The following is a 26430-nucleotide window of genomic DNA, read 5'->3' on the forward strand; positions in this document are numbered from 1 at the left end:
GTGAACTGGCCAGGGAGGGGGTTTAATTCCTCCTTCCCTGTCTGGACCTGAGCTGGGGTCTGCCTGGCGCTCCCCACTTGCTGCTGCTGCAGCAGGGTCAGGGATCTGGCCATATGCTGGCCAGCATAGCTCCTGAAGGCAGAGGGGGCAGGGAGGAGGTTTATTTCCTCCTCCACCCCCTGCCCGGGGGGGACTGCAGCAGGGTCTGCCCACCCTGACCACCACCGCTGATCACCTGCATGGGGCGAGCAGCAGCATAAGCCCCCTCCCTGCCCCTTCAGCCAGATGCCAAAGGGAGGGGGGAATAACACCCATCCCTGTCCCTTCACCTAAGGGCGCCATGCCAGGCAGCCTCTGGCCATGCCCCCACCCCTGCCGCTGGAATGGCAAGGGGGGAGCGACTGTGACAGGGGCTTCAGCCCCTCTTATGGCTTTCCGGAGCACAAGCCTCTTCCTGACCGGGGGGAGGGGGAGGCACAATGTGGGCAGGAGTGGGACGGGCAGAGCTGCCACAAACTGCGTAGGGTGAGCGGCAATGGGCCTTAGGGGGCTGTGGCCACCCCTCCAAGCACTGGTGCCACTGCTCGCCCCAGCATCTGACAGAGGTGACAGAGAGGGAGCTTATCCCACTGCTTGCCTCCATGCAGGGAGCAATCGGCGGTGATGGTTGGGGCGTGCAGGCCCCCCTGTGGTCTCCCAGGGGCAGAGGGGATGGAGTTGGGAATAAACCCCCTCACTGCCCCCTATGCCTCTGGGGGCCATGCTGGCTGGCATCTGTCATGCCCTCACACCTGCCACTACGGCAGTGAGCAGGGAGCCCAGGCAGACTGGTTTGGGTCCAGACAGGGAAGAGGGAATTAAACCCCCTTCCTGGCCAGTTCACTTCAAGCTACTGCCAGAGCTAGCCATGCCCCGCCCAGCACAGCTTCCCTGCAGCTGAGGGTGCACTCTAGTGTCCTCCGGCTCCTGGCCTGAGCCACTACAGGCATGTGCCTGCATTTCCTCAGTCCAGAGGAAATGTTTGTTCACTTCCAAATTGGTTCAATCTAGGCAGGTTAGACTTACCTACAAAGATTGAATCAATTCAGGCTCTGGCTTTTTGAATGTCTGACCCTAGCCCTGGTGAAAATGCCAGACCCTCCCCACCCCCCATTCCCAGTTTGATGGCTGATCCTCCAACAAAGCATTTATCAGTAAAAGGCCATGGTTTGGAACTGGGTTCATGTGTCCTAGGCTCTGCTTCCCTTTCAAGGGACAAACCACTCTGTTACAGACAGATAGTGAAAGTGAATATTTTAATTCAACAGAAATTGCAGGGGGTGGATATAGGTGAGCAGAATGCCATTATTCAACTTGGAATTGGTCCAGGATGCTGGGATTAATTTCCAACTTTTGTAAAAATTATCATGAGTGGAGGGTGTTAGTGAATACAAATGGTGAGAACCTCTTTGATCCGGTTATCCTAATTAAGCTTGTTTGTTATTTATGGGCATTTATACACATGCTCCAGGAGGTGGGGGCAGCGGGGCACTTTAATTAGAGTGGCTCCAAGAAGTCTTATAGTCATATAATCATATATAGTCATAGACAAATACAGCTGGAAGGGACCTCCAGAGGTCATCTAGTCCAACCCCAATCTAATTTGTATTCATTTTTTAGGTGAAAAAGAAGAAGTTTAAGCTAGAGAAGGACAATGGACCTTCTTCCCCTGATAAAGTATTAACTGTGCCACACATCACTTATGACCATGTGATGGATGACAGGAAATCTGACTTTAGTATTGATGCATATGACAATTCTGGTAAGAAATTCAGTTATAACGTAACAGTAATGAACTATTGATTAATTACACACAGGATCCTAGTTAAGATGGTTAAAACAGCATATGTCTAGAACAGTGGTTCTCAACCTTTTTAGACTCCAGGCAGTCCTCATGAGATTCAAGGCACCCTTCAGAAAATGCCAGGTCTTAGCTTTCACTCATTTTTTGACTAGGGAAAAATAACAGAGCAATTCTTTTGTAGCAAAGAACTCAGAAAGATTGCAGCAGGTCAGAATTTTTTTTATTCCTATTTGACATCCCTGTGTTTAACTTGTGGATTATGGGTAGGTGTTTGTACACATAACAGTACTAACATAGTGGGGCACTCCGTGGCATCTGTAAAAAAGCATCTTGCGGCACCATTGTTGAGAATTACTGGTCCAGAAGAAAGGTTTGTGGTAGAATATGCTGCCTCTTCTTTCCCAGAAATACTTTTTCCTCTAGCTTTTGCCCCTGTCTGGTCTTGATAAGGTTCAATAACTTACTTAATGAAAATGCTCCACTATAGTTTTTTTAGGCTAAGGTTAAATATTGTCTTCCACCCGCAAGTAAAATTACTTTCTCTGTGCCTAAATCACCTGCTTTTCAATTGATAGGGTCTTAGTTATCAACTATGTCCCCATGATCTCTACTCCAAGAAGTTCAATCAAGTTGTTCACTGTTCTTGCACATTGGCCTCAGAGAACTGATAAACCCGTAACTTCTCCTGGTCTGCGACACGCAACCATGACCTCTCCCTTCTTGCAATTTATTGGTTATAAATTAAATATTTAGATAGAAAGTGACAGTGCTTTATATGTACTTGAAATAAATACGAGCCATCTGTGTAATTCATCATTTATAAGGGTTTTGGGTAGGTAAAGGGAGGAAGAAAGTTTTATAGTTCTGTGGTAATTACGGTCTTTTTTAGGCATGTTAGAAGTCATACATAAAATAACTGATTACAGTATATATATTTTTAAAGCATATTGTATTAGAGACTGTTAATTTCTACGTTTTAAGTATTGTAAAAAATGCTCATAGCAAATGAAGTACTATTTTAAAGGTACGTTTTATAGATCATTTAGATTTTTAAGCTCTTATGTTTTCTTCATAAAGTTGTCTGACTTGACTACATGCTATGGCCATTATAATGAGATGATTAGAGTGTTAATTGAAACCAGGCATATTATAGTTCAGGAAGGACTCAACTGTTTATATCATTCTGGGTGCACTACTGTCCTGTTTTACAATCTTTCTTCACTTACAGACTTCCTGGGCCTCTTTTGAATGATTAACAATTACATCTTGTTCAAATGGTTTAGTGGTTGGAAGGCAGATAAACTTTGACTTGATTCTATGGGCCAATCACTGAAAAATATCTTCTCACCAACTGGTGTAATATGCAAGCTTTATGAAAGCCTATATTTATCAAATCCCTTTTCTGAGATTTTGAATCCTTAAACATATTAAAGGGCAATGTGATTTGTGGAGAGAATTACTAATACTACTTCAGAATGAGCTCTTTAGCTGTCAATCTAAAGTGTTCCATTTCTTCTGACACTTATTTTATCTTCTTTTTATCTGTGTTCTTTCCTCTCAAAAACTCTTACAAGTATACAGGAAAAACAGGAATGTTAAAATTGCTTGGTAAGTTGAAGAAAATTAATTTCTCTTCAGCATGCCAGACTATGACTATGTAACATTATTTGAAGTGCTTTTGTGTGTGCCTAGTGACAGCTTGCTAGAATTCCTTTGCTACCAAAGACACTGTGATAAACTAAAATAGACCTTGCACATCTGGTCACAATCACAATTTCATTACTGAAGCAGAAAAGCAGGAAGCCTGTTTATAAATTACTTGTTTATAAAGTGCTGGACACCATCCATTCTCTTGCATTATTGCATCATAATCAAGTGCATTTAATACTCCATCATGAAGTGATCAAACAACTAGTAACTGAGCCCACAAACCTTTAGGCAAACTGCACTTTTCTAACCAGAGCGATGAGAGTACCAGCAAAATTTCCAGACTTGATCTACTATATTATGCATTCAGAAATTACATGCATAAATGCTTGCACCTGTAAAAATGCATGGAGGCATTCATATAGAGATGGGCACCTGAGAATTAAATAAACCATGTTTTTTATGGGAACAACACCAGTCTGGAGTCATTGACCTTTCAAGTCCCCATACATATGTGGGTTTTTCTGAGAGGATGCATGTAGGAGCCTTCTTAACAAGGAATCTTTCCAACATGGTTTAGCATTAGAGTTAGGTCTGTAAAAACACAACAACACTTTGGTGTGAGGGTGAGGAGTTGCATGCTATTATGGAACTAACTGTGCAAACTTTGAAGATTGGAAAAAATCCCATTGACTTTAATAACAGAGAACTTGGTCCAGGGACTCTAGGACTTTTGTTATGTTATCCAAAAATATACAATGCTGATTTCTTCACTCTACTCGCATAAGAGTTCTGGTGCAGAGGAGATGAAGAGGTAACAGTGTTTATGTTGTAGTTCTTCGTTCCTCTCTAACCACCCCTGTTTTAAGTTAAACCTGAACCTCCACTAGAGTTTTGACTTGCATGAGCAGAGCAAAATGAAACTTCTTTCCACCAGAATAATTCTCTTGCCCAATCCTCTACCTCCACACTCTAAAAATAAGGTTCCTTGCTGTCTTTACCTGAGGCAATGCTGCATATCTAGTGATGACAGATGTGGTGGAACAAGCAGAGGACAGGGAGGAGTAGGAAGAGTGAAGTCATTTCTGCCTGTTTTATATTAGCAACACTGGGGAAATTCTCTAGAGGAAGGTTGCCAGCCAATTTAAATTAATTTTACATTTGCGGTGCAGCCACATAGTGAATTTGGTAGACATTGGAATTCAGCTAGCAGTGTTCTCACAATAGTTTTAGGGGAGAAAAAGACAGAAAAGCAATGAGTATATTTATCCCTGTGCTCAGCATAAATACTTACTATGCACACACCTATATTAGAAAAGTATTAAGATAGCGAAGTGAGGCACTCAGAAGTTAAGAAATGCAGAACTAAGTTTCCCTGTGTAAACTTAATGTGGCCCTCTCATTTGCATGCATTGTGATCCAGTCTTTAATTACATGGCCACCCATCTTTTCCCCTACGACCTAATCAGCCAATTCTGAAAGTGAGGTTAGGAGAAAGTATGTTGTTTACTGGTTTTATTTTTTATATATCTGTTTTCTGCACAAACAGAGTATCAGGCAAAATGGAACCTCTCTGGGCTCACCAGTCCAAGTCTTTACCCCCTGGGTTCTGGTCCCAGTCTCCCTGCCTGTCTCTCTGTCCAAGTCCATTTGCCCACCCTGAGTCCTCTCCCCGATCCACAAGATTCCTTATCTGGTGCTGTCTTCCAACTCCCTCACAGTCCTAGGCTGCTCTCTTCCTACCTTTGTTCACCTTGTTTTTGCATTTGCTTTGTAATCAGGCTGCTTCTTCAAACACTGAGAGCAGAGGGAGACAGTCTCCTTGCCCATAGTTCCAGTGACAAGCTGTACAAGGGCTCTTGGGAGTTAGGAGGAGAAAATGTAGAGATAGTTCTGTCCAGCCATTGCAGCCTTAGGCTAGTCAGTCTAGTCAGTACACAGGAGCTGAGGAGGAGACGGAGCATGTGTATGATATGATTAACACCATAAATGAAGACCTTCTATGGCAGGAAGCTTGATTTTGGGGATCCGGCATAAAATTTGTTAGATCTCAATTGTACAAGTAAATTAGGATCTGTCAGCAGCCATAGTCTCATAATTTGAGTTAATTTAGGCAGATTTCTCATGGGACGAAGAAAATGTGCACCCCAAAAGTGAAGGCAACACCTCTGATAAATATACAATCTCTGCTCCAAAATATGATATCAGCAGGACTTTTAGAAAAAACAAGTGTAAAAAATAAAAATAAAAAGTAAAAAACATTTTCCCTAACCTTACTTGTAGACTTGGCTGAAACATTTTGATTGAAATTTCCCCCAGATGTTCAGCTAAAATTAAGTTTGGAAAAATTATAAGCACTTGAAAATAGAATCAGGCAACTTAAATTGCATGCAGTACTTCCATTTTTTCCTATTGTACAAAAACTTAACTATGTGTGATGCCTACTGTACACAGTAGTAAAGAATACTAAAACCCTAAAAGAGAGCCTACTCCTTTTGTGGTTATCCACTTGTGGGAGGTAGTGCTCAGGCATACCACAAATGTGGCAGGGGGCAGGCAGAGCTACAGTCACACTGTCTAGCAGAACAGGTCAGGCACTTGAGGACAGTAACCTGCAGAAGACCTATTTCTGCGGTGCACAGGGATAGTTCTAGGAGGCAAAATGCCTCCCCCTAGTGGTAAGTTAGTTTTAAATAAGCTCTGGAATACACATGCAAGCATTTTAATTAAGAATTTAATAAAAGTTTCTTTCCCAATTTTTCTATTGTTTAATTTTAAAGAGGACAGACCCAACACAGACTTTGAATTAAAGGCATGTGAATGTCTCTCCAACTGTCTCTTTTTCCCCCTCCTTCCTGTCTGACTCTTGTTGTGTACATCTTTCCTATGACTCAGACCGTCAGCATTCCTGGGCATCACTTTCTGCAGAGCAACAGTCCTCCAGTGCTCCTTCTTCTCCAGGTAAAACACATATTTCAATGCTCTGTCCTTTTTGCAATTACCAGTAATTAAATCCTTGCACTGCAGAGTTTGGAGTTTGCTTACTATGTCTGACAAAATGGTAGAGTGGGAGTAAGCCTTTTCCCATGCAGAGAATATAGAGTTCTGAACTTTAGTGTTTTAACCAAAAAATTGAGATGTTTTGTAGAAAGTAGACACTTTGCGTGAAAAAAATTTGGGCGGGGGAGAGGGGAATGAAAAAAGCATGCTCAAGGGAAAAATTTCAACTATTGGAAAAAGATCTATATGGGTACATCCAGACAAGTGTGCACATGTAGGGATGTGCGTTTCCCATGGCACATGCTTGAGCCACTGGTTTTTGCCCCGGGGCATGCCCCTGCACACGTGCTCTAGCACATGGCAACTTGTGCTGAGGGAGGTAGGGAAGGCTGGGGTCAGCACAAGTCCTGCCCCAGCAGCCTTACGTGGGGTCCTGGGGGCCGCCCGGGGCAGCAGTGGTTCTGATTCACTTTAACTAAGGTTGTGGGTGTTGTTTTGAAGTGGTTTGAAGTGTTGGTTTGATTTTCTGGCTCCATCATCCGTATCTCTTCACACAGACATTGTGAGGAGCAAAACTGTTGTTTTACATGCAACCCTATTGTTTTCTGCTGAGTTAAATGGAATAGTTATGCCAAGCTTTATCCTACTGTTTCCCAATTTTAACATCTTAGTTAGACCTGGTTAAAAAAAACCAGGAAAACATTGCAAATACAGCATTGCCTTTTTGTTGTTGCTGTTTGCATTTTGATTTTGTCCAGCTTTGTTACATTTTCAAAAACATGACACCTTCCATTGAATTTATTCAGTATAAAAATTGCTTGCAAACTATAGAGCTGAACAAAAATGGATCCCTCCCCAAAATAATATCACTAACGTTTTTTTAACATTTTTAAAAAATAAAAAGTGAAGATTTTGGAAAATTGAGCCTAGAATAAGGGACAATACATCTTCCACTGTTTCTGGAATAGCCTGGGATGGAGTTTGTGACTCTAGGAGTCAGTCTCTTTTCAGGTTTTTCTGCCCAAGGGAGAGAATAAACCTCAGCTGATCTATACCGGGTGTCATATGTGACATTCAGTACTATATAAGCAGGGGAGCATTGGAGTCAGGGGTGGGGGGCATCAGTGACCCACTTCCCACCCTCTCCTGCCTATACAGGTGAGTGGGAAAAACAGAAACTCTTTGGAAGTGGTTCTCCCTGCACTTCTGCAAGCAGAAAGCCTGTTAAAGAACACAGAGATAGGAGAATGCTGAGGGGGCCCTTGTGCTGCCCAAGACTACCCACACATTAGCCCTGAGGGACTTCTAGCACATCAAGGCAAAAAGTAGGCAGTTGCTTCATATATTATGGGCATGCGACGCGGTCCCTATTCGATTCAGATTTGGATTCAGCTCAAATCAGGGACAGTGATTGGATTTGTTGATTTGGATCACTGTCCCTGATTTGATTCAGCAGAATCCGAATCTGAAGACTCAATAGTGGTTTGGAGAATCAGCGATTTGGCCATAGACACAGCTTTAAATGGTTTTTCTACCTATCTTGAGGTACCAGGCACGGCTTGTGAACGCTGTGATGGTGGGGTGGATGGAGCGTCCCACAGGAGCATGGGGGGGAGGGAGGGGCACATGCTCGGTGGCGAACCCAGAAGTGGTGCAGGGGGGCAATATATATAATGCCTGGTGAACTCTCTCATTACTATCAGAGATTTTTCAAATTGGATTGGATTTGGCTTAAATTTCTTCTTTTCTTTTTTTTTTTTAATATCATTTCTGTCCCCTTCCCACCTTCAGCACCAAAAGAATAATTGTTACAACCCAATAACAGCTCTTTCAAGACTTCCCACATACCATCCCTCAGATGAGGAAAAGAAAATGTAGAGTGCTTGGTAAGCACTTCACGTGGTTTCATGTTTGGTATTATTGCCATTCATAATTGGAATGCATGGCTAGGTGGCACCCCTTCTTTGACTAATATGTTCAGAGAAGCATGTACTATGTATGGAATGAGGAAAGAGACTTTTAGAATCCTGGCTTTTGTCTGCATCTGGCAGAATATTGAACATTCAGAATTTATTTAGCAAAAGCCAAAGAAGTCTGGTTAGCAAAATTATATAAGGCCCTTTAAAGTCATTTTGTTGCATGTCTTAAGCTGGCTTCTTCTGCTGTTTGTTTCATAACCAGTCATGGATGGGGAATGCAGCAGTGTGTGATTAATCCAACAGATGATATTACTCAGAAAAATAACAGCAGATGCTTGAATTTACTATAATTTGCTATAGAACTTTCATTCCAATACTGTTAAAATTGGCTCTAAGCCATTACTGTGTTAATTGAGTTCCTAATTTAAGGTAAAATTATATATCCTGGGGATAGTTCTACCCAATTCTATTTCATCCTGTGATTTCAGGGTCCCTGTTCTCACAGGGCAATTACTAAAAAGCAGTTTACTTAATTTTTATTTTGAGTAGCCATATGGTTGATGATGTAATCACAATTTTTACTCGATTACTCATCTGTAAAAATCTGACTACATTTGTGCCATTTGAAGTCATCTAGTACCTGACTAAAACTTTGTTGCATTTTTAAAGTTTTTTTTATTATTCCTAATTATGCTTCCATTGCATAACCTCTACTAATTTTGTTGGGAGTAGGATAATGCTCCTTGGGTGAGTCTATGCATACAATTAATGCAAAGCAATAAACTCTGGGGCTTATTGCTCCAGAATTTATTACCCCAGGATGTACTGCTTGAACATGCATCCAGGACCACAGTATTTTAAGCTGGGTCAGAGCAGCCCTAGCTGACATGGGGCTCTGGGCCTGCTAGCCCTGGGATGCTCTGGCCAGCTCAGTGTGCTGTGGAGGGTCTGGCTGCACAAGGATGCTTCAGTGTGTATTTACAAGCACTATCCTGCTGCAGGGTTTTTTAACCAACAGCAGCGCATGCATAGATGCTGCCCCAGCTGGCTGGAGCATGAGGGTAGTATTTACTTGTATTTACAAATACTATTCTGCTATGGAGTTAATTGGTTTCCTACAGCCTTATAGGGGTGCACATGTAGACATGCAGTGTTTACTGCAGAGCTAATTAGTCTATTCCACAGTAAATGTCTCATGTAGACACCCCCCTTATGAATAACATGCCCAGATACTTAATTGTTCCCTCTCAGTACCTCTTTGCTTGTCCTAAGAGCACAATAGTTAGGGTTGTGCTGTTATCAAATATAATGTAAACTATGTTAATTTAGTGTTGTAACTCGTCTAAGGTCCAAGCATTTCATTAAATGTTCATGAACTCTTGAGTTCAAGACATAGTAGAATTATTGCCATTGTCTAATGCTTTACACAGGTAGTTTAAATATTGATTTCTGTTTTGTGCTTTTACTTTGTATGTTATTTTATTTTGGGCAGGTGCTATTTACTGTTGTAATTAAAAAACATACAGATAAGCCTGAGTGGAGGATCTTTAAAAAAGAACTATTTTATAGTGTTAGGGTTGCTGAAAAGCTGCCACCATAAATACCAGCATATGCTCACAGTCAATGTTGCTAACTGTAAATACATAGTTACAGTAAAGACATTTGAAAAACTAGAGCTCTTGGTTCCAAAATGATACCATTTATTAGACCAACTGGAAAATGGCAAGAAAATTGTCCTTTTCTGCAAGCTTTTGGTATCAAAGTCCCTTCGTCAGGCTCTGGGAAAAGTGTAGATGGTACAAGATGGTAAATAGTCCCCATAGGTAGGAAATAAACTTCATTTTTGCACAGAGGGAGCTGAAGATGGAAGGCTGTCCCTCTGGGTCCATGAGAGTGTCTTTGTGAGCTGTGCTGAGTACCTCTTTGATGTGTTGATCAGGTAGAATTCCTTCCCTGAAGGTGTCAGACAGCAGGCAGGGAGGTAAAAAAAAACTTCCTTGTTGTTCTGCAATTAAGTTTAAAATCCAAAATCCGCTAAAATTTGGCATCTTCTATGTGTCAGGGGTGTACTTGGTAGCTGTGTTGGTCCAGCACAGCTGCCAACTACACCCCTAGTTACAGTAAACGCAGTTATGTAGTTTTATTTCATGTTGTTTTCTATTACCTGTGTGATACTATGTACATGTATACTGCTGTATAGATGCAACAACCAGTCTATGGTATTTCCAATACCAGTGAATATTAGCCAAGGGGAAACATCTAAACAAGCACTTAAAGTGCCTAAAGGAGAACTTAGGTGGGACTTAGGCCATCCAAGTCTAAGAAGGTGAACCACAGAATCCCCAGTCAGATGACTGAAAATTCATAGGTGCCTAAGTGGTTTAGGTGCCAACAGTTTTGCTACTACAAGTAGTCAATGGCACCACAATCTTAACAGGGCTGGTATCTCAGCATGTATTTCACACTTAATCCTATTCTGAATTCATAAATAAAGTGCCCCAGTGCTTGTATCCTCTGGGGTGTCCACGGCAGTAGGTAAGCTTATACTATGCATCCTTCCCACTGATCATTGAGAGGAGGTCAGAGCACAGAAGCCATAGGCATGTTCATTAACAAATAGTGTTGGTGGTGTCACCCCCTTTTATCTCAGCCTCAGAGTTAGAGCACTTATCCAGAAAGTGGAAGACTTGAATTATGGGACCCTCAGCCTGAGAGGGGCTCAGAGCTACTTCGTCTCTCTCTCCAGAAAGTCTCTTGTTTAACAGGATAGAGGCAAGGCTGAGGCCCCAAGACCCCTCCTGCTAAAGCTGGATCTCTGTGTTGCCAAGAGGGCAAGATTCATGGGGCCAGAAAAAGAGAGCTAGCAAGAGGAAGCGTGACTCAGTAACCTGTTAGTGAAAGCATTCACCTGAGAGTGGGCAATCCTGGGTTCTTGTCTTTGCTCCCAGGACTGTTTACATTTTTATTCACTTACTCTTTAATGCAAAATGTACATACAATCCCTTGAGCATGGACCAGCACCTGAATGTCTAAATGCTCATATATGAGGAATATCCACAAATGGCTGTAGGTTTTTTTCCCCTCCCCTTCCCCAGATCTTTTCTCTGGAATAATAATAATAATTTTAGCACAGATGGGTCTGAGTTCCAGTAAAATCCTGAAGCAACTACCTGAAATGGAGTTTTTTTGCAGAGAAGCTTCTTCACTGCTATAGGATTTGACATTGTCATGTTGCATAACCAGAGGCTGAAATTTTCACATATAAAAATATTTCCATATCTTATTTTCCTTTGGATGCAGTCTTGTCATATATACCAACTACTTCTAGAATTCTTTTTTGTATTTAAGTCATTTATTTTATTTGTCCATTTACCTACTCTTATGTACAGTAAATGTATTGTACAGCCTTTCTAAAAACAGCTATACAGTGTTGCCCTAACCCTTATCTACATATTTCCTCACAGTGAAAAAAAGTCCTGGGTTCTTAGATGTGAACACAGGACCCTTCATCAGGACCAACAGCTTTGCAGATGAGCTTGACCTGGAGGGTGAGACATTGCTGACCCCAATAACTCACATCTCACAGTAAGTCACAGACTATTGAATCATGCAGTCACTGACTTCTGACAAGAGCAGCCAGTGCAGGTTGGAGTAGCTGAAATACAGTGCTGATAGAGTTATCTCAGATATTTGTGTCAAACTGTTTTACCTTGAAGTTGGTGTATACCCTCCTGAGTGCCAATAAATCTTAATGTTGACCTAAAGAAAAAGTTCATTCTTCTGTGACACGAAGTTCTGGTTTTTAGGTAATGCCAGTGGACAGCTGGTGGTTGATAGCCTCAAGATTTTTACAAAGAGGTACTTTGTGGGAGTGTTCTTCTGTTGAGAATTGTGTTGCTGCCATTCCCTCAGAAAATAGCTCCTAAATGTGTTTTTTTTAGAAACATATCTTTCTTGAAATACAGGCCTTTCATTTTCAGTTGCAGGCCTTTCTCAAAGATGAATAGTTATATAAAGTTAACCTACACTAGAGAAAAATGTTGTTTTTGCCCTGAAAGAATGCTTTTTCATGTAAAAGATAGCTGTAAATAAGTTTGCATTTTCTATTGGTTTTTTTGGGGGTGGAAGGGGGGTTCTTGTCTGTATGTTAGAAATATCAAGTTCATATTTTCCTGTTTGTATTGGAAAAGTAGAAATGTAATGGGATTATGACATGACAAGGAAAAATGAATTGGTAGGGGAATAGATTTTTTCCTCAAACATCAGAGTTTTTTATTTTTATTATTATTTGTAGTTGTTAGAATCTGTCTAATTCTGATAAAGGTTTGTGGGAGAATGTCTTATTATATCAAATGAAAGATCCAATTATTCTCCCTTCAGCAGAGGGATGAGAGTGTTTGTTTCTGTCCAGTTTTCAGAACTCTGAAAATGTCTCCACTGAAAACAAAGAACATTTTTTCACAGACCTTATATTTCTGGGGTAAAACATATTGAGAAGAAAAAGACTCTGAAAGTTGTCCCCACCCGTCACTAACTTTCAGACCTTTTTATAATATAAAAAGCAAAGGAGGGCACAAATACATATATATCCTTCCATCCTTATCAACAGTCAGTTTGTGTGAAAGGAAGAATTTTATTGCAACTAAAAGGTTTACATGTTTTTCAGTTAAACCAGGAAAATACAAATATTTGTGGGAGAATCGCATGGTAAAAGATATTAGTGGTTCAGAGGAAGAAATAAATTTCCTCAAACTCTAGTCAGGATTAGCCAATCAGCAAAACCAGAACTAGTGCTTTCTTTTGCATGTGAATTACATTTCTTAAATGCCCCAAAATGGTCATAAATTTATTTTAAGAGGAACAAAGTTTGGTTCTGAAATAGTTCAGCATTCTCTTAAGATTTGGGCGTCACTCAGTTATTTTAGATAATTATTTTAAACAGGGATGTCAAGCATACGGCCTGTGGGGTTTCTCAAGGGGCCAGTAGTTTTATGGGGGCAGTGAGTAATGCATTTGTTAATCTTTGACACTTCCTACAGACATTCAAAAAGCCTGAGCCGGAATCAGTTCAATATTTGCAGGTTAGTCTAACCTGCATATATTGAACCAAGAAGCAAGTGAACAGACATTCACTTTTGATTCCAGAAATGCAGCCACATGCCTGCAGTGGCTCAGGCTAGAAGCCAGGGGGAGTGCTAGAATGATCGCTCCCTTCCCTTCTTCAGTGGCTGGAAGGCTGGAGGGAAGCTGAGCTGAGGTGGAGGGTTGTGGCCAGGCCCTGGAAGACTAAGTATGAGTGGGGAGGGATTTAACCCTCACCCTGGCCTGCACAGTCCCCAGCCATGGTGTGCCTGGAGGGGGAGAGTGGCAGCAGCCCTTGCCAGGCATTGCCAGTCCCCCCACCTCTGCTCGCTGCAGGAGTACTCAAGCTTCCACCTTCCTTGGATGGATGCTACTGAATTTGCTTGGACTGAGAGACTTTATTGTGCACAGCACTTGGAAACTTTGTTGAACACTGGACTTAGAAATTGGAGGCTATTTGAACTTAGAGCTGTTGAGGATTGTAAAATCTGTTCTAGGGGTTTGGAGGCTCAGTCACTTATACTTGCCAAATTGGTTTTGCAAGGGAGGGAGCACAGATAAAGTTGGAATTCAGGAGCTTTACCCCTTTTTGGATTGACTTCATATGGCAGGCTGGGTGAGAAAAGAGCTATCTGAACTAGAAAAGTGAGTGATAAGAAAAACAGCTCTAGGTTTCTGGAGTAAGGATATTTTCTGTGGACTGGATGTGTTTGTACAATTTTGTGACCAGTGGTCCTCTCAGATTGTCTCTGGGCATAAACCCTGGGTGAAGAAAAAGACAAAAGAAATGTTCTAGAAGGATTACTATTGACATGTAAAGTGAAAGAAAAATCCAAGAAGCTGCAGCACCATGCCCTCTTCCCCCTACCTGCTATTTAAGCAGTGACCTGGGATGGTGGAGCTGGGGATGCTTGGCAAGGGCTGCTGCACCCCTGCCAGGCAGACACCAGCTTGGGTCCCATGCCGGTGCAGGCTACCAGCACTCGGAAACAGAGTTTCCCACCCCCACCCCCTTCTCAGCCAGTCGGAGCACTGATAGTGCTCTGGCTATGGAGGAGATTAGGGGGTGGGGAGGGCAACTCTGCTCTGCTGGAACAGACAGCACAGGCAAAGCAAAGCATTCTGGGATGCTGGGGGATTGTGAGTTAACTTAAACCAGGAGGGGGTCTGGGACAGAAGTTGTGTAAAATGGTTTGACCAAAATCAGTTACGTCTGATACTACGTTCAGCCAGGTTTATCTTAAACTAGTTTTGGCCATTTTTAAAGCAGTTTATATGCGTTGAAGTTCTGGCCCGTTACAGGCTTAAACCAGTTTCTGATCACTTAAACTGGTTTATGTGTAACTTCTGTCCTTAGCCTGTGGCTCCCTGCCTTATTCTACCACTAGCGGTGGATCCAGATATGAGCTGTAAGGAACCCTGTGGTTCAGATGCAGCCCAGCAGGGCCAAACAAGTTTGACACTCCTGATTTAATGGATATATCAAAAATAGTAGATAAGAAATGTTTAACTTTGCTTAGCAAGTATCCTCTCTCAGAAAGGTTTTGGTTGTTTGCAAACACTTGCAGCAAACTGCCTTAGCACATTATAGATTTATCCACTGAAAATCCTCTTATTACATTAACAGCCTGATCTTTTCACTTTCTTAATTCTTCCTGGTATATTCAGATGTTGGTTCTAGTTCTGAGCAACAAAGTACCTTCCCTGTTGGGGAATTACATGAAAACTATATTACTTGAACTTCTCTAATGTTAGTAGTGAAAGACATTCCTAGAGAGTAGGCCTGTGAGAGGCGGCTAGTATTCGTTTCGGATTTGGATTTGGCCAATTCGGGGGACAGTGATTTGATTCAGTAATTTGAATCACTGTCCTGAGTCAATTCGACCAAATCTGATTCAGAGAGGGGGCTGGGGGAGTGAGGGGGGTCGGGAGGCTGGCAGGGGTCCCTCCATGGTCCCCTCCTGCAGCCCCTACTTCCCCGCCCCTACTTTCCAGCTCAGAGTTGGCTGCAGCCACTGGGGACTGCCCAAATCATTGAAGCTCTCTGAATCTTTTATGAAGATTTGGAGAGCTTTGAATCGATTTGGACCTTTTAACTGGTCCCCTGATTCGATTCGGGTTCGGCCACTGAATCGGGCCAAATCTCCTCTGAATCAAATCACTACCCAAAGCTTCGCACAGCCCTACTAGAGAGAAATAAAAAGCATGTTTTATTTTTTCCTTGAAAAGGTATTGTTTCAAGCTATTTATCAGGTTAAAAACTGGGAGAAAGTTAATATTTCATTGTAGAGCACAGATATTTTCAGACACCATAAAACTGTACAACTATCTAGATTTTGTGTATGTCACTTACGATTCAAGGCTTATGTGGCCTAAAAATGTAAATTGACTTTATATAAATATAAGGGCATCTGACATGGAGGTGGATTGTACATTGAAACATTGGGTTGTGCACTTGTCAGATAATGTGTTTGCCATGTTCAAGGAATAGTTTTTATCAAATATTTTGAAGAGAAAATTATGTTTAAGACTGACCTACTACTGAGGAATACTGTGTGTTTATGCTGAATATTGTTGAAAAACTGCCAATGTTGCATTTCAGTATGTACATGTAATACTGTGATCTGCGGCAAATTAAGTTCTGCTAAACATTTAAATGGACTTTTCTGTGAATTAGTTGGATAGATGCTTTTTTTCTCACTCTTCACTTCGAAGCCTTTAAGGAGCAAATATTTATAAACTTGCTATACATGCTTTATTCTAACTATATAACTGGGCATGTGAACATAATACCATATTTACTTGAATCTAAAGGCATCTTTACATGTGCTCTGTGGTGAGGTGAAGGGGTTTAATTACAGCAGCTCTCAGGAGGTGCTCTAATTAAAATGCCCACAGCATCTCATGTATTCAGCATCCCACACTTCAAAATGGTGACAGGGGCGATTAAACTAAAACTCATTCAACAGTCCCAGGGGGCAGTACCCGGCTTCTCTCATCTGGCAGGCAGATTGGGGGCTCACATCCCTGGGAGGACTTGCAACCCTAGCAGCCCTCCCGGGGGTGCAGGAGAGCCCCCAGTCTGCGTGCCTGCTGCATTTTATGTTTCCCCATGATAACCTATGGGCAAAACATTGAAACAGCAGAACAGTTTTGATGAAATGAAACAGAACAGTGGTTTCAAAACGAAACTTGAAACGAAACACTGTTCTCTCAAATCGTTGAAACCGAAGTTGAATCGGAACAATGCTGTTTCACATGGCTCTAAAAGAAACCTCATCTTAGCTTTGAGTAATTACAGTATTAAAGCATGATATTTGGGACTGAGCCATATATGTACTAAGTGCATATTCAGCAGCAATTATACAATTTTCTATATAATAAAAATAAAAGAGGTTTGTGGTTGCAGATATTTGTCACATGTATGTTTTAAGTTGCCAGGCTTAAAATATATGATTTATTTCCTGAAGGAATCCAGAAACAAATGCTTTTTTACATACTCATGACTATGGTTGTCTTTTACTTTCTTAAAGTTCACTTTGCCTGAAATATAAGGTAACAGAAATGGTGCATTTTAAGAGTCTGTATTGACGTCAGACCCTTTATGCAAGTATTCCAGAATACCTAAGAAAAATGCCATTAAAAGCAATTATTGTGGAAAAGTCAGATCAGATGCAAACAGCTCCAGTTCAGACTTTAAGAACAATCTGTAAGAGATCCAGCAGTGTGAAGACGAGTTCAGAAGTTAAGTATAAAACAAGAAACAGCTCTTGATTCAAGGATGAATGGAATGGATGTGGAATTAGCAAGACTGTATGTTATTGAATTATTAACACATTACAGCATACAAATTAGTTTTTCCAGAAGATGATAGAAAAGGGGCCTACAAAAATAAGTACTGATTCTATGAGACATAAATGCACTAGTAAGACTTGCCGTGTTAATTGGAGACATGAGACGGCAAAATACCTTGAACAAGATTTTAGCTTAGCGTATAAAATTCCTTTTGCCAGGTAATCTAAATACTATGACAAAAAATGGGGTTACTGGCAGTATTGCCAAGTCTCACAAGAAAAAAAGTGGCACTGCCTTTAAAAACAAGCCCAAAACAAGGCCAACCCATTTCAAGTCCCAAACGGGCCCAAAACAACCCCCCAACCCAACAGGGCACTATGGGGAATTTTGGGGTGGCTAAACCCTGTCCAAGTCCCTTCCTCCCCCCACCGCAGGCAGGGGCATGCAGACAGCAGATCATGGCTGTGCCCCAGCTCTGGACCATGCTGTCACTGCCACAAGATCCCAGCCTGAATGCAGAGCAGCTCTGTGCCCTGCTAGTGCTGCTGGGGCCAGTCTCCACGGAAACGCAAGCCCTGCGCATGGTTGCTGGGTCTCCTTTGAAACTGGCCACAGCCACATGGGCAGGGGCTGCTGGGAAATGGATTCTGGCTGCTAGCCAGATCCGCCTTTTTGCCCACCTCTAAACTATAACTTTTTAAATCACCTATTACAAAAAAGCACAAAATTAGTGACCTCCAAATAAAACAAGCCCAGAAAACTGCAACCCGCGACTCTCAAAAAATTAAAGCAACTTTTTAAAAAAACAAGCCCACTTATTATAAGTGGACTGGGCAACCTTGGTTACTGGCTGAGGTACCAGCAGAAGAATTTGGCAACTTATCTGTTAAAAAGAAGGTAGCTGAATTTCTATTTGCTCACTTATTTGGGTGGATGGAAAATCCATGGTCATTTTTCATACCCGTGTCCGTCATATAGTGTCTTTTAGGTTGCTAGGCATATTTTACTTAAAAATTACCTTAAAAGTTATTTCCATGACCCATATCATGCAAAGATCCTTGCATATGGTTACCTTTTGACCATGTGAGTAATCTCCTTTAGCTACTGCTTATATGCATAAAGTGAGCAATGTTCATAGTTTTTTGTGGGATTGACACCTAAATATGTATTTTAAATATAGGTTTCTTGAAAGGAATAAGCTATTACTAGCCAATGATATCATCTTCCCATGGGAATATAAAATGTGAAAGGTTTTCTGTACCAGGTTAATTATGTGGAAGACTCTAATTGAATAATTCATATACTTTTTTGAGAATTAAATACAAATAGATTTGAGGCTCAGTCTTCAATCAAGAATGTGATTAATAAGCCACAAATACAGTCCTATAACCATGTGCAGAAATGTAAAAATGGATTGGAAGGGACAGTGATATATACAGTTGCTTCTGTTTTTCTTTACTGTTTGTACTTCTACTAGATAGCTTGAACAACTTCATTATAAGTAGGAATATTCAGGTTGAAACATTGGATTCTCTGTCTGTCTCACCTGTTAGATTGAACACTTGTACCCGGCACAGCAATACATTTAACAAAGCATTGGTTAAGATAGGATTGACTCGTGTTGCCTTGATATCTTGATTATTTCCATAATGTTGTCATCAGTTTACATTGCATCTGTGTAACAGAATGACAAGCCCAGCATTAGTACTACCATCTTTCACTCTTCTCCCTCTCTCCAACTGGTAATGTAGGGTAGAGATGCACCATATTGACTAACTGAATCAGAGATGCAGGGACAGATCCAGGAGGTGTGCAGTGGCACAGTCTCTCCCCTCTTCCACAGTAAAGATTATCCCAGCAACTCCATTGCCCCATGCTTGGGTCCTCTTCAGTATCCAAAGCACACTGGAGCCCAGGGCTGAAATGGGACACTGGGACAGGGGGGAGCAGGGGAGAAGGATGAAACAGGGAGCAGGTGAGGAAAGGCAGACCCACCTGCAGCTGCTGCTGCTGTCCCCAGTTGAACCAGGAGCAGGGGAAGCCCCAGGAACACTCCTGCCCTGCTGTAGCTGGGGCTACTGGGGACAGCTACACAGGGTGTCAGATCAATGGTGCCCTGTTCCTTCCTCCTCCACTGCATTTCCCTTGCTGGCATAAGGGCTCCAGGCTCCAGCTGTGGGGAGTTGGTGCAGAGAGTGCCAGGCAGAGGTGAGGATGGCATCCTCAGTTGGCAGTCCCCATCCTCTGTCTTCAAGCTCCTGCTCCTGGACTATGGGAGACACTCCAGGAGCAGGCAGAGAGCAGGAGTACCTGGAAGAGAGGGAAAAATCACCCACTGACACTGTTGTCCCCACTCTGCCCAGCACTCTGCACAGCTGCTTCCTCACAACTGGAGCTCCTGGACCAGTTGGGAAATGCAGTGGAAGGGGTGGGAGCAGGGATTTGACCCTGCCACTGCCCCTCCACCCTGTGCAGCCGCTCTCCAGAGCTCTGGGGCTGCCCTATCCGTGGGTCAGCTGGGGACAGCAGCAGTGGTCTTCCAGGCTCTTCTGTTCCCTTCCCAATCCTGGGTGTCCACTGCAGCCTGAGAGCAGACATTGGAAGGGGAGGCCTGCCTGTTGCCACTATCCCTGACTGAATCTGCCATCTCATGCTGTTACTTACTGAAGACCTCAGCTGAAGCAGGGCAGGAGCAGCCTGGGGCTTTTCTGCCCACAGATCAGTCAGGAAAATGGCAGCAGTAAGCAGTTCTCCCCTTCTTTCATCCAGAGGCAACCCCGTTGGAAAGAGTGAAAGGGGAATGAGCGGAGAGGTGCCTGCACTGAAGAAGAGGGGGTGCCGAGAGTTGTGGAGAAGTCTTACCTGCTTCGGGGATTCCCAGATTTCTCCAGCAGCTGCTGCCCTGGCATGGTCTGCTCATGGATGGGTGGGAAGGGACTGCAACCTCCTCTGTGGCATCATTGGCATCTCCCACACTCCCCTTTCCAAATTCTTAGATCTGCCCATGCAGAGATGCATAAGCTTTCATGAACAAAAAGCTGACTAGATGCTAGCATCTGACAAAGCAAGCTTTTTGCTCAAGGAAGCTTACACATCTCTGTTTTAGTTAGTCTAACGTGCATCTCTCCCCTGCCTTCTGCCTGACTTCAGATTTTCTAATGTCCATCTCTAACTAGTATGTTCCCATTCTCCTCTTGCTCTCCTTTTTCTCTCTCTCTTTTTTTTGTTTTGTTTTAGAACAGAGGTTTGGCAGCCTTTTGCCAGGAGCTTATGACTTGGCTTATAGCCGTGGGCCAGAAGTTTCCACCCTACCCTCACCTCACAGCAGCTGGCTGCCAGATTCCCAGCCATCTGCAGCAAGGGGAAGTTCAGACCCTGCAGAGCAGCAGACCTTGCAGTGGAGAAGGAGTGGGGTAGCACAGCTTCATGAGACCAGTCCCCTGTGCTGGACTGGTCCTCTTTCACAGGCTGGATGCCGCCCACAAACCACAGGTTGCCAACCCTAGAGTACTTTAAGGCACGGGGGAGGGGGGAGTCTTATGTACAGATGTACATATGTACCTTCTTTTCTTGCAAAGAAGGTAATTCTTGTGTCAGTTTTGCATGTATATGTCTACTTTCAATACTTTACTTCACTATTAGTGTTAATTGGAACTGTAAGAAGAAATGTATACAGTTTCTAAATATAGGAAAGATGTAAACACAGAGAGAAATAGCTGATAGAGAGTTAAAAAGGACTGCGGGTTAGAAAGGAGAGTATCTAAACAACTGAACTCCTCGTACATCCTGAAACAGTTTTCATTTTTTTAGGGTTCAAACAGTTAAAACAAAACCTCACGTTACCTCTGAGGAGCCTTTCAACTCTCTAAATGATCTGAAAAATAGGCTCGTTCCCCTTCAGTATTTCTTCCTGCTTCCACTTGCTCTGGCGTATCCCTTCTCGAATATTCAACAGCCAATCAGATAATGAACCATGTTTTCACTCCCATACATTCATGGTCAATGATTTTCCAGTTCTTCATTCTACGATTAGTTTTTGTTAGTGAAAATATTATATGTCTACATGAAATCTAATATGAATGGGATATGTATAGACTAGAATTTTCAAAAGGAGAGGAGCCTAAAATTAAGGGTATTTATACACATACATTTATCTACTCCAACACACTGGACCTCCAGTGTGTTGAAGCAGATTCGATTAATTGAGTCTGCTCTGCATGCAAGCTGAGGTGCCTGGTGCTGCGTCACATACATTTCTATAAACGGTGAAATATATGTCAGCTCTGCGAAAATGGCAGCGGTGTGCTTTTGAATTAAAACACCTTTGATGAGTTTTAGTTCAAAAGCGCACCGCTGCCATTTTGTCAGTGCTGATGCATATTTCACATGCTGGGTGCTTTTAAAAGCACCTGGCGCTGTGGTGTAAACATGTACAAATGCCCTAAGTGCCAAATTTTCATTTTCACAACAAAAACATGTGGCCTACATCTCAAGTCCTAAAAAAGCAACAGCTCCTACAATTTTTCTGTGCTATTCTGCATAAGTAAGTGTGGTAGCATGGGGCACAGAAATACATATCTGCTATCATAAGACTATATGACCTTATGCTAATCTAGAAGTATTTTCTCTAGAATATAGAATTATTTTTCACTCCTGGTTTGCATGTCTCAGTTTGGGCAATGAAAATAGGTTGCCAATTTCACTTTTGATTCCAATATGTATACACTGAATTGGAATTTTGCCTTTCATTCATTAATCATGCATTACCATAATATCACAATATTAATTCTGGAAGAATATTTACATTTTAAATCCAAACAAAGAGATGCTCCTATTGGAGATTTAAAAAATAGATTATGGAAATAGTTTTATCTCTGTGTTTATCAATGCTTAGCTTTACAAAATCTGTTTTGAATTAAATTCAACTTCCCATTATCTCTTTAAATAATCAGTGTTTTGGATACAATTGGAGAGAGAGAGGTAGTTAACTATGTTAGTTTGGCACACTTAACCTATCATCAACAGATTACAAATTAGAAAGCGTGGGCATGGTTTTAAAAATTCTTGTGTGCTGCACAAAGCAAAAGATAAGCTATTGTAATGAACAACTAGTGTAGTCTTCCTCAGTAAAGATCATCAAATAAAGATGAAAGAACTGAATCAATGTGAATAATTCAGGTGCATGCTTTTGGACTTCCAAACTACTATTAAAATAAGAAAATAAAAATAGAATATAATATGATGATAAATGCTGTTTTGGTAGGGTCCCACTGTGGTGTAGTTACTGTTGTTCTTAATTTGTGTGAATCTGTTGTTAGTCATACCTTTGCCATTTTTTTTTTTATTGTGCTTTGTTTCATTGCTAGCATTTTGTGTCATCACCTTGAGATGTAAGTGCATGGTGTCCAGAACAAACTGTGCTGAATATTATTAGCCTTATCACTGTCTCCTTTCTGTAGGTTTATGTGTGTGTGGAATCCCTCTTTACATTGATTTGATGGCTCTTATTGTAAAAGACTCCTGCTTTTATCTTTCTCTTTTATTTCCAAATGTCCTTGTGAAGTCTGAGCAAATATTGCTTTTCACTTACAAGAGCTCCAAGCTTAATGGCTGGCTTCTGCTGTCACAAGAATTCTGTTTGAAATGCAGTGAGCAATATTTAAGCCACCAGGTGCAGAAGGCCAATTTATCATTAATTGGGGGGCATTCTGAAGAGCAGCAGGCAGCACAATCATATGCAGAAACCTTATGGTAGTTAACTGCAGAGCTTCATTTTCTCCACTGAACATATCTGTCTAGTAATTAGCCTTTACATTATGCCATTCTACATTTTTCTGTCTTTTTTTTTTTATCTTCTGCTATCCAGTGTTTTCCAAGTCTTGTGACTTTATGATATTTGGTAGCCAGTTTTCCTTTTCTTTCCTTTTTTTAAACAAAAAACCTGTTTGATATAGAGAATCAGGTTTTAACAGTTCAAACCCTGCAATAAATTTTGCTAGCAATCTCTGATTACTTAGTAATCAATCACAAGTTGTAGGGGGAGAGGCAGAGGAGATACAGTCACATAATGAGGGTCAGGCAAGCATGGCACCTGCACTGGGCACTGACTAGGAGGGGGCACCAGGATCCCTGCTTGTGGGAGTCTTTGCCATGGTAGGGGAAGCCTTACACTGCCATTGCTCAGACATAGGAGCAGCACAAGCACAGCACCGCACCATGGAGTGTGTCTGGGTGGTGGGGTTGAGTGCGGCAAGAGGAATGATGCTCCCCTCCCCACAGACGCACTGCTTGGTGGCCCAGTATGAGCAGTACAAGGCTTCCCCTGCCAAGTACTCCCAGTGTTGGGGGAGGAGAATTCTGGCAGTCCTCTTGTCCCCCTGCGTGCCTTTGTAGCCGCAGGGAAAACCCTGTGCTGCTGCTGTCCAGCCCTGGTGCCAGGCAGTGCACTAGGAGGCAGGGGGGTGAGTGGAAATGATGTTCCCCCAGAAGGAGCCACCCAAGCCCCCTATCCCAGGCACTCAGTTTGCTTGCAACACCTCTGGGGAGATGCATGTCACTTAAGATGTTTCATGGGCATGGAAAGAAATCATGATAGCCTGTGTGTTGGTTAGAAATTATTAGAAATGTGGCATTTGTGTCAAACTCCACCTGCTTTGTATTACCCCAGGGTTCAGTCACCCTAAAGATAACCTAAGCAAGGTAGGAGTCTGCTTGCGGAGGAGAATCCCAAGCAGTGTTGAGTCTCCAGGGTAGTTCCTATATCACAATTCACTTCTGGGCCCCCCAATGCAGGGTGTATGGTATTATTCATAGCAGGAGTGTCCCTAGCTTTGACAGATCAGGCAGAGGGCAGGGCAGATGTGCACATTACAGACTAAATCAGAGATGCATCAGCTTTCAAAAGCAGCAGTTTACTTCATTAGATGCTAAGAAAGGACTGTAGGATGCAGAACTTCTAAACAGAATATAGTGATTAGAGTACAAAGGTTGTAGAAAGGGGAGGAAAAAAGAGGGGATACTGTTTGACAGATCCACCTTTGCAGGGTTAGAACACTCCTGAGGCTTTTCTGATTTAACTTATGACTGGTGGCTTGCTAGACACCTTCTCTCCCCGCCTCCCCCCAGTCAAGGGGCTGCAGAGTGGTTTAAAGCCACTTTTACACTTCAGGGCAGCTGCAGAAGGTGCAGGCTCTGTGCAGGTCAGCAAAGAGGACCTATCACTTGAATAATGGAACATTTTATTTTTAAGTAGTTATGCAATGAAAAACAGGCAGCACTTGCAGCTAATATTATTCACAGCAAATTATTTGATCCTCATTATCAGAGATCCACATCTGGAAATGGTAGTAAAAAGATCAAAGGTGAAATTGTGGCACCTTGGGGGTTTTGCCATGGACTTGAGCAGGGCTGGGTTATACCCTCAAGTTTTTAAAAAGAGAATTTGTTTTTTTTTTTGGTGATATATGAACCTTCGAGAAATCTCTCATTTCTCACAACTTAAACCACAAAGATATATTTATTACTATCTGTTTCATTGCTCTGCAAGAGTTTTATTTTTGGATTATGAGTTAACTAATCATAATAATGTCTTGTGCTTAGTTGTGCCACTGTCTTTTTCAAAAAATTTTCTTCAAACTTTTCTGTGCCTTAATGCCTACAGAAAAAGTTTGATATTCATTACTGTGGTGCTTTGCTGAGATGACCACCTGTGCTGTTGAATAATATTGTTTCCATCTGCTCCCCTGTCTGACTGTCTTTCTCCAGCTGTTTTTTTGAGTGGGTGGATTGTATATTCTTTAAGACAGAGACTGCCACGTGTTGTATTAGTATAGTACCAAAAACAACAGGACTCCTGTCCATGACTGGAGGTCATAGGTACTGCAATAATACAAATTGTAAACAACAATAATTTGCAGCCTGTAGCTGAAATTCTACAAGGATTTAAAACTCTGTTTAATTGCATCTTTTAGGAGGTAGGTAATTATTATTCCCCTTTTCCAGATGGCTAAACAAAGGCAGAGGTTAGCATGTGTATGCTTCTTGGTGGTGGTTCTGGTCTCAGGACTGTGCTATCTCAATCCCTTGCAATGGGGCAGTGAAGAATGTCATTAACATCTGTTACATACAGTTTTCTTCTAGTTCTCACAATAGTCTTCTTAAAGGGAAGATTCCAGGTACAATAGGGTATTTGGGTTGGTATGTTTGGGCTGGGTTGGTCCTTAAATATATGCTGTGCTTTCAATCTATAGATGCTCAAGCCAAAAAATCATTTGGTCTGATTGCTGAAATAATACAGGACACAGTTATTTCTCTATAGACCCTGGTGTGTTTATGTCTTGTGGTATTAGCTGAGGCATGATTAGTTTGTGCTATTAGCTATTAATAATTGTCTTATGCTGCTAGCTGAAGTATGATCAAAAAAGTTTGCCTTGTACTTGATCTGCACAAGGTTAGGAAAGAAACAGGTGAAAGAGTGAGGACAAGAAGGCATATTTCTTGACTTTGTCACTTGTTCTCACCTTTTCACTTGTTGATTTGGTCAGTGTTTGGTTTTGGTGCCTTGCTGTTGTCAGTAAAGCACTAGATATATCTATATAGATATATCTATATATAAAGATATAAATATATAGTCTGTGATTATTAAGAAAATAATGCAAGCTACTATAAAAGAAAAAAAGGCAAAATATTTTTTCTAAAATATATTTTTTTACTTGTCATGTATAAATGAAAGGGCAGTAAAACCATTAGGTTCCCTCTTTGTTTCCCTATGAAGTAAATATATATATTTACTTATATATACACTTTTTTCTAGCATATGAACTGTTTAGGCAGAAGTAAAGATAGCTTGGCCATCTCTTTTGTGTTGCAGATGAATGTTACATTCTTTGGTCTCCATGTGCTGGTACACATCTTGATTGATGTTAAGTAATTAAACCGGACTCCAGCTGCTTAGTAAATCAGAAGCACAGGACTCCTGTGATGTAATAACAATGATCAGCTCCCCACTTACTAACTTCTATCATTGTTTATTTTGGGCACCACTCAGAGTAATACATACAAAATCTTTTTTGAGAGAGACAATAAAAATGTTCCATTTTTATTTAGCATTTTACTGAGTTAAATTTATGATCATCTTGGTCTAAC

At 41.7% G+C, this 26430-nt stretch overlaps 1 protein-coding gene across 4 annotated transcripts in view; it reads left to right on the forward strand.

Annotated features, from left to right (window-relative positions):
* The window catches only part of KCNQ1 (potassium voltage-gated channel subfamily Q member 1), a 583123-nt gene that overhangs the window by 191468 nt on the left and 365225 nt on the right, over window positions 1-26430 (forward strand). For 2 of the 4 annotated variants that reach the window (XM_014602362.3, XM_019476842.2), the window contains exons 10-12: window positions 1660-1801; window positions 6386-6451; window positions 11874-11994. In XM_014602362.3, the coding sequence (XP_014457848.2) occupies window positions 1660-1801; window positions 6386-6451; window positions 11874-11994 (329 nt within the window). The remainder of the gene's footprint in view (window positions 1-1659; window positions 1802-6385; window positions 6452-11873; window positions 11995-26430) is intronic. The other 2 variants (XM_019476843.2, XM_019476844.2) reach the window with 1 other exon arrangement.

Source organism: Alligator mississippiensis, chromosome 2 (genome assembly GCF_030867095.1).
Source record: "Alligator mississippiensis isolate rAllMis1 chromosome 2, rAllMis1, whole genome shotgun sequence".
Taxonomy (NCBI): Eukaryota; Metazoa; Chordata; order Crocodylia; family Alligatoridae; genus Alligator; species Alligator mississippiensis.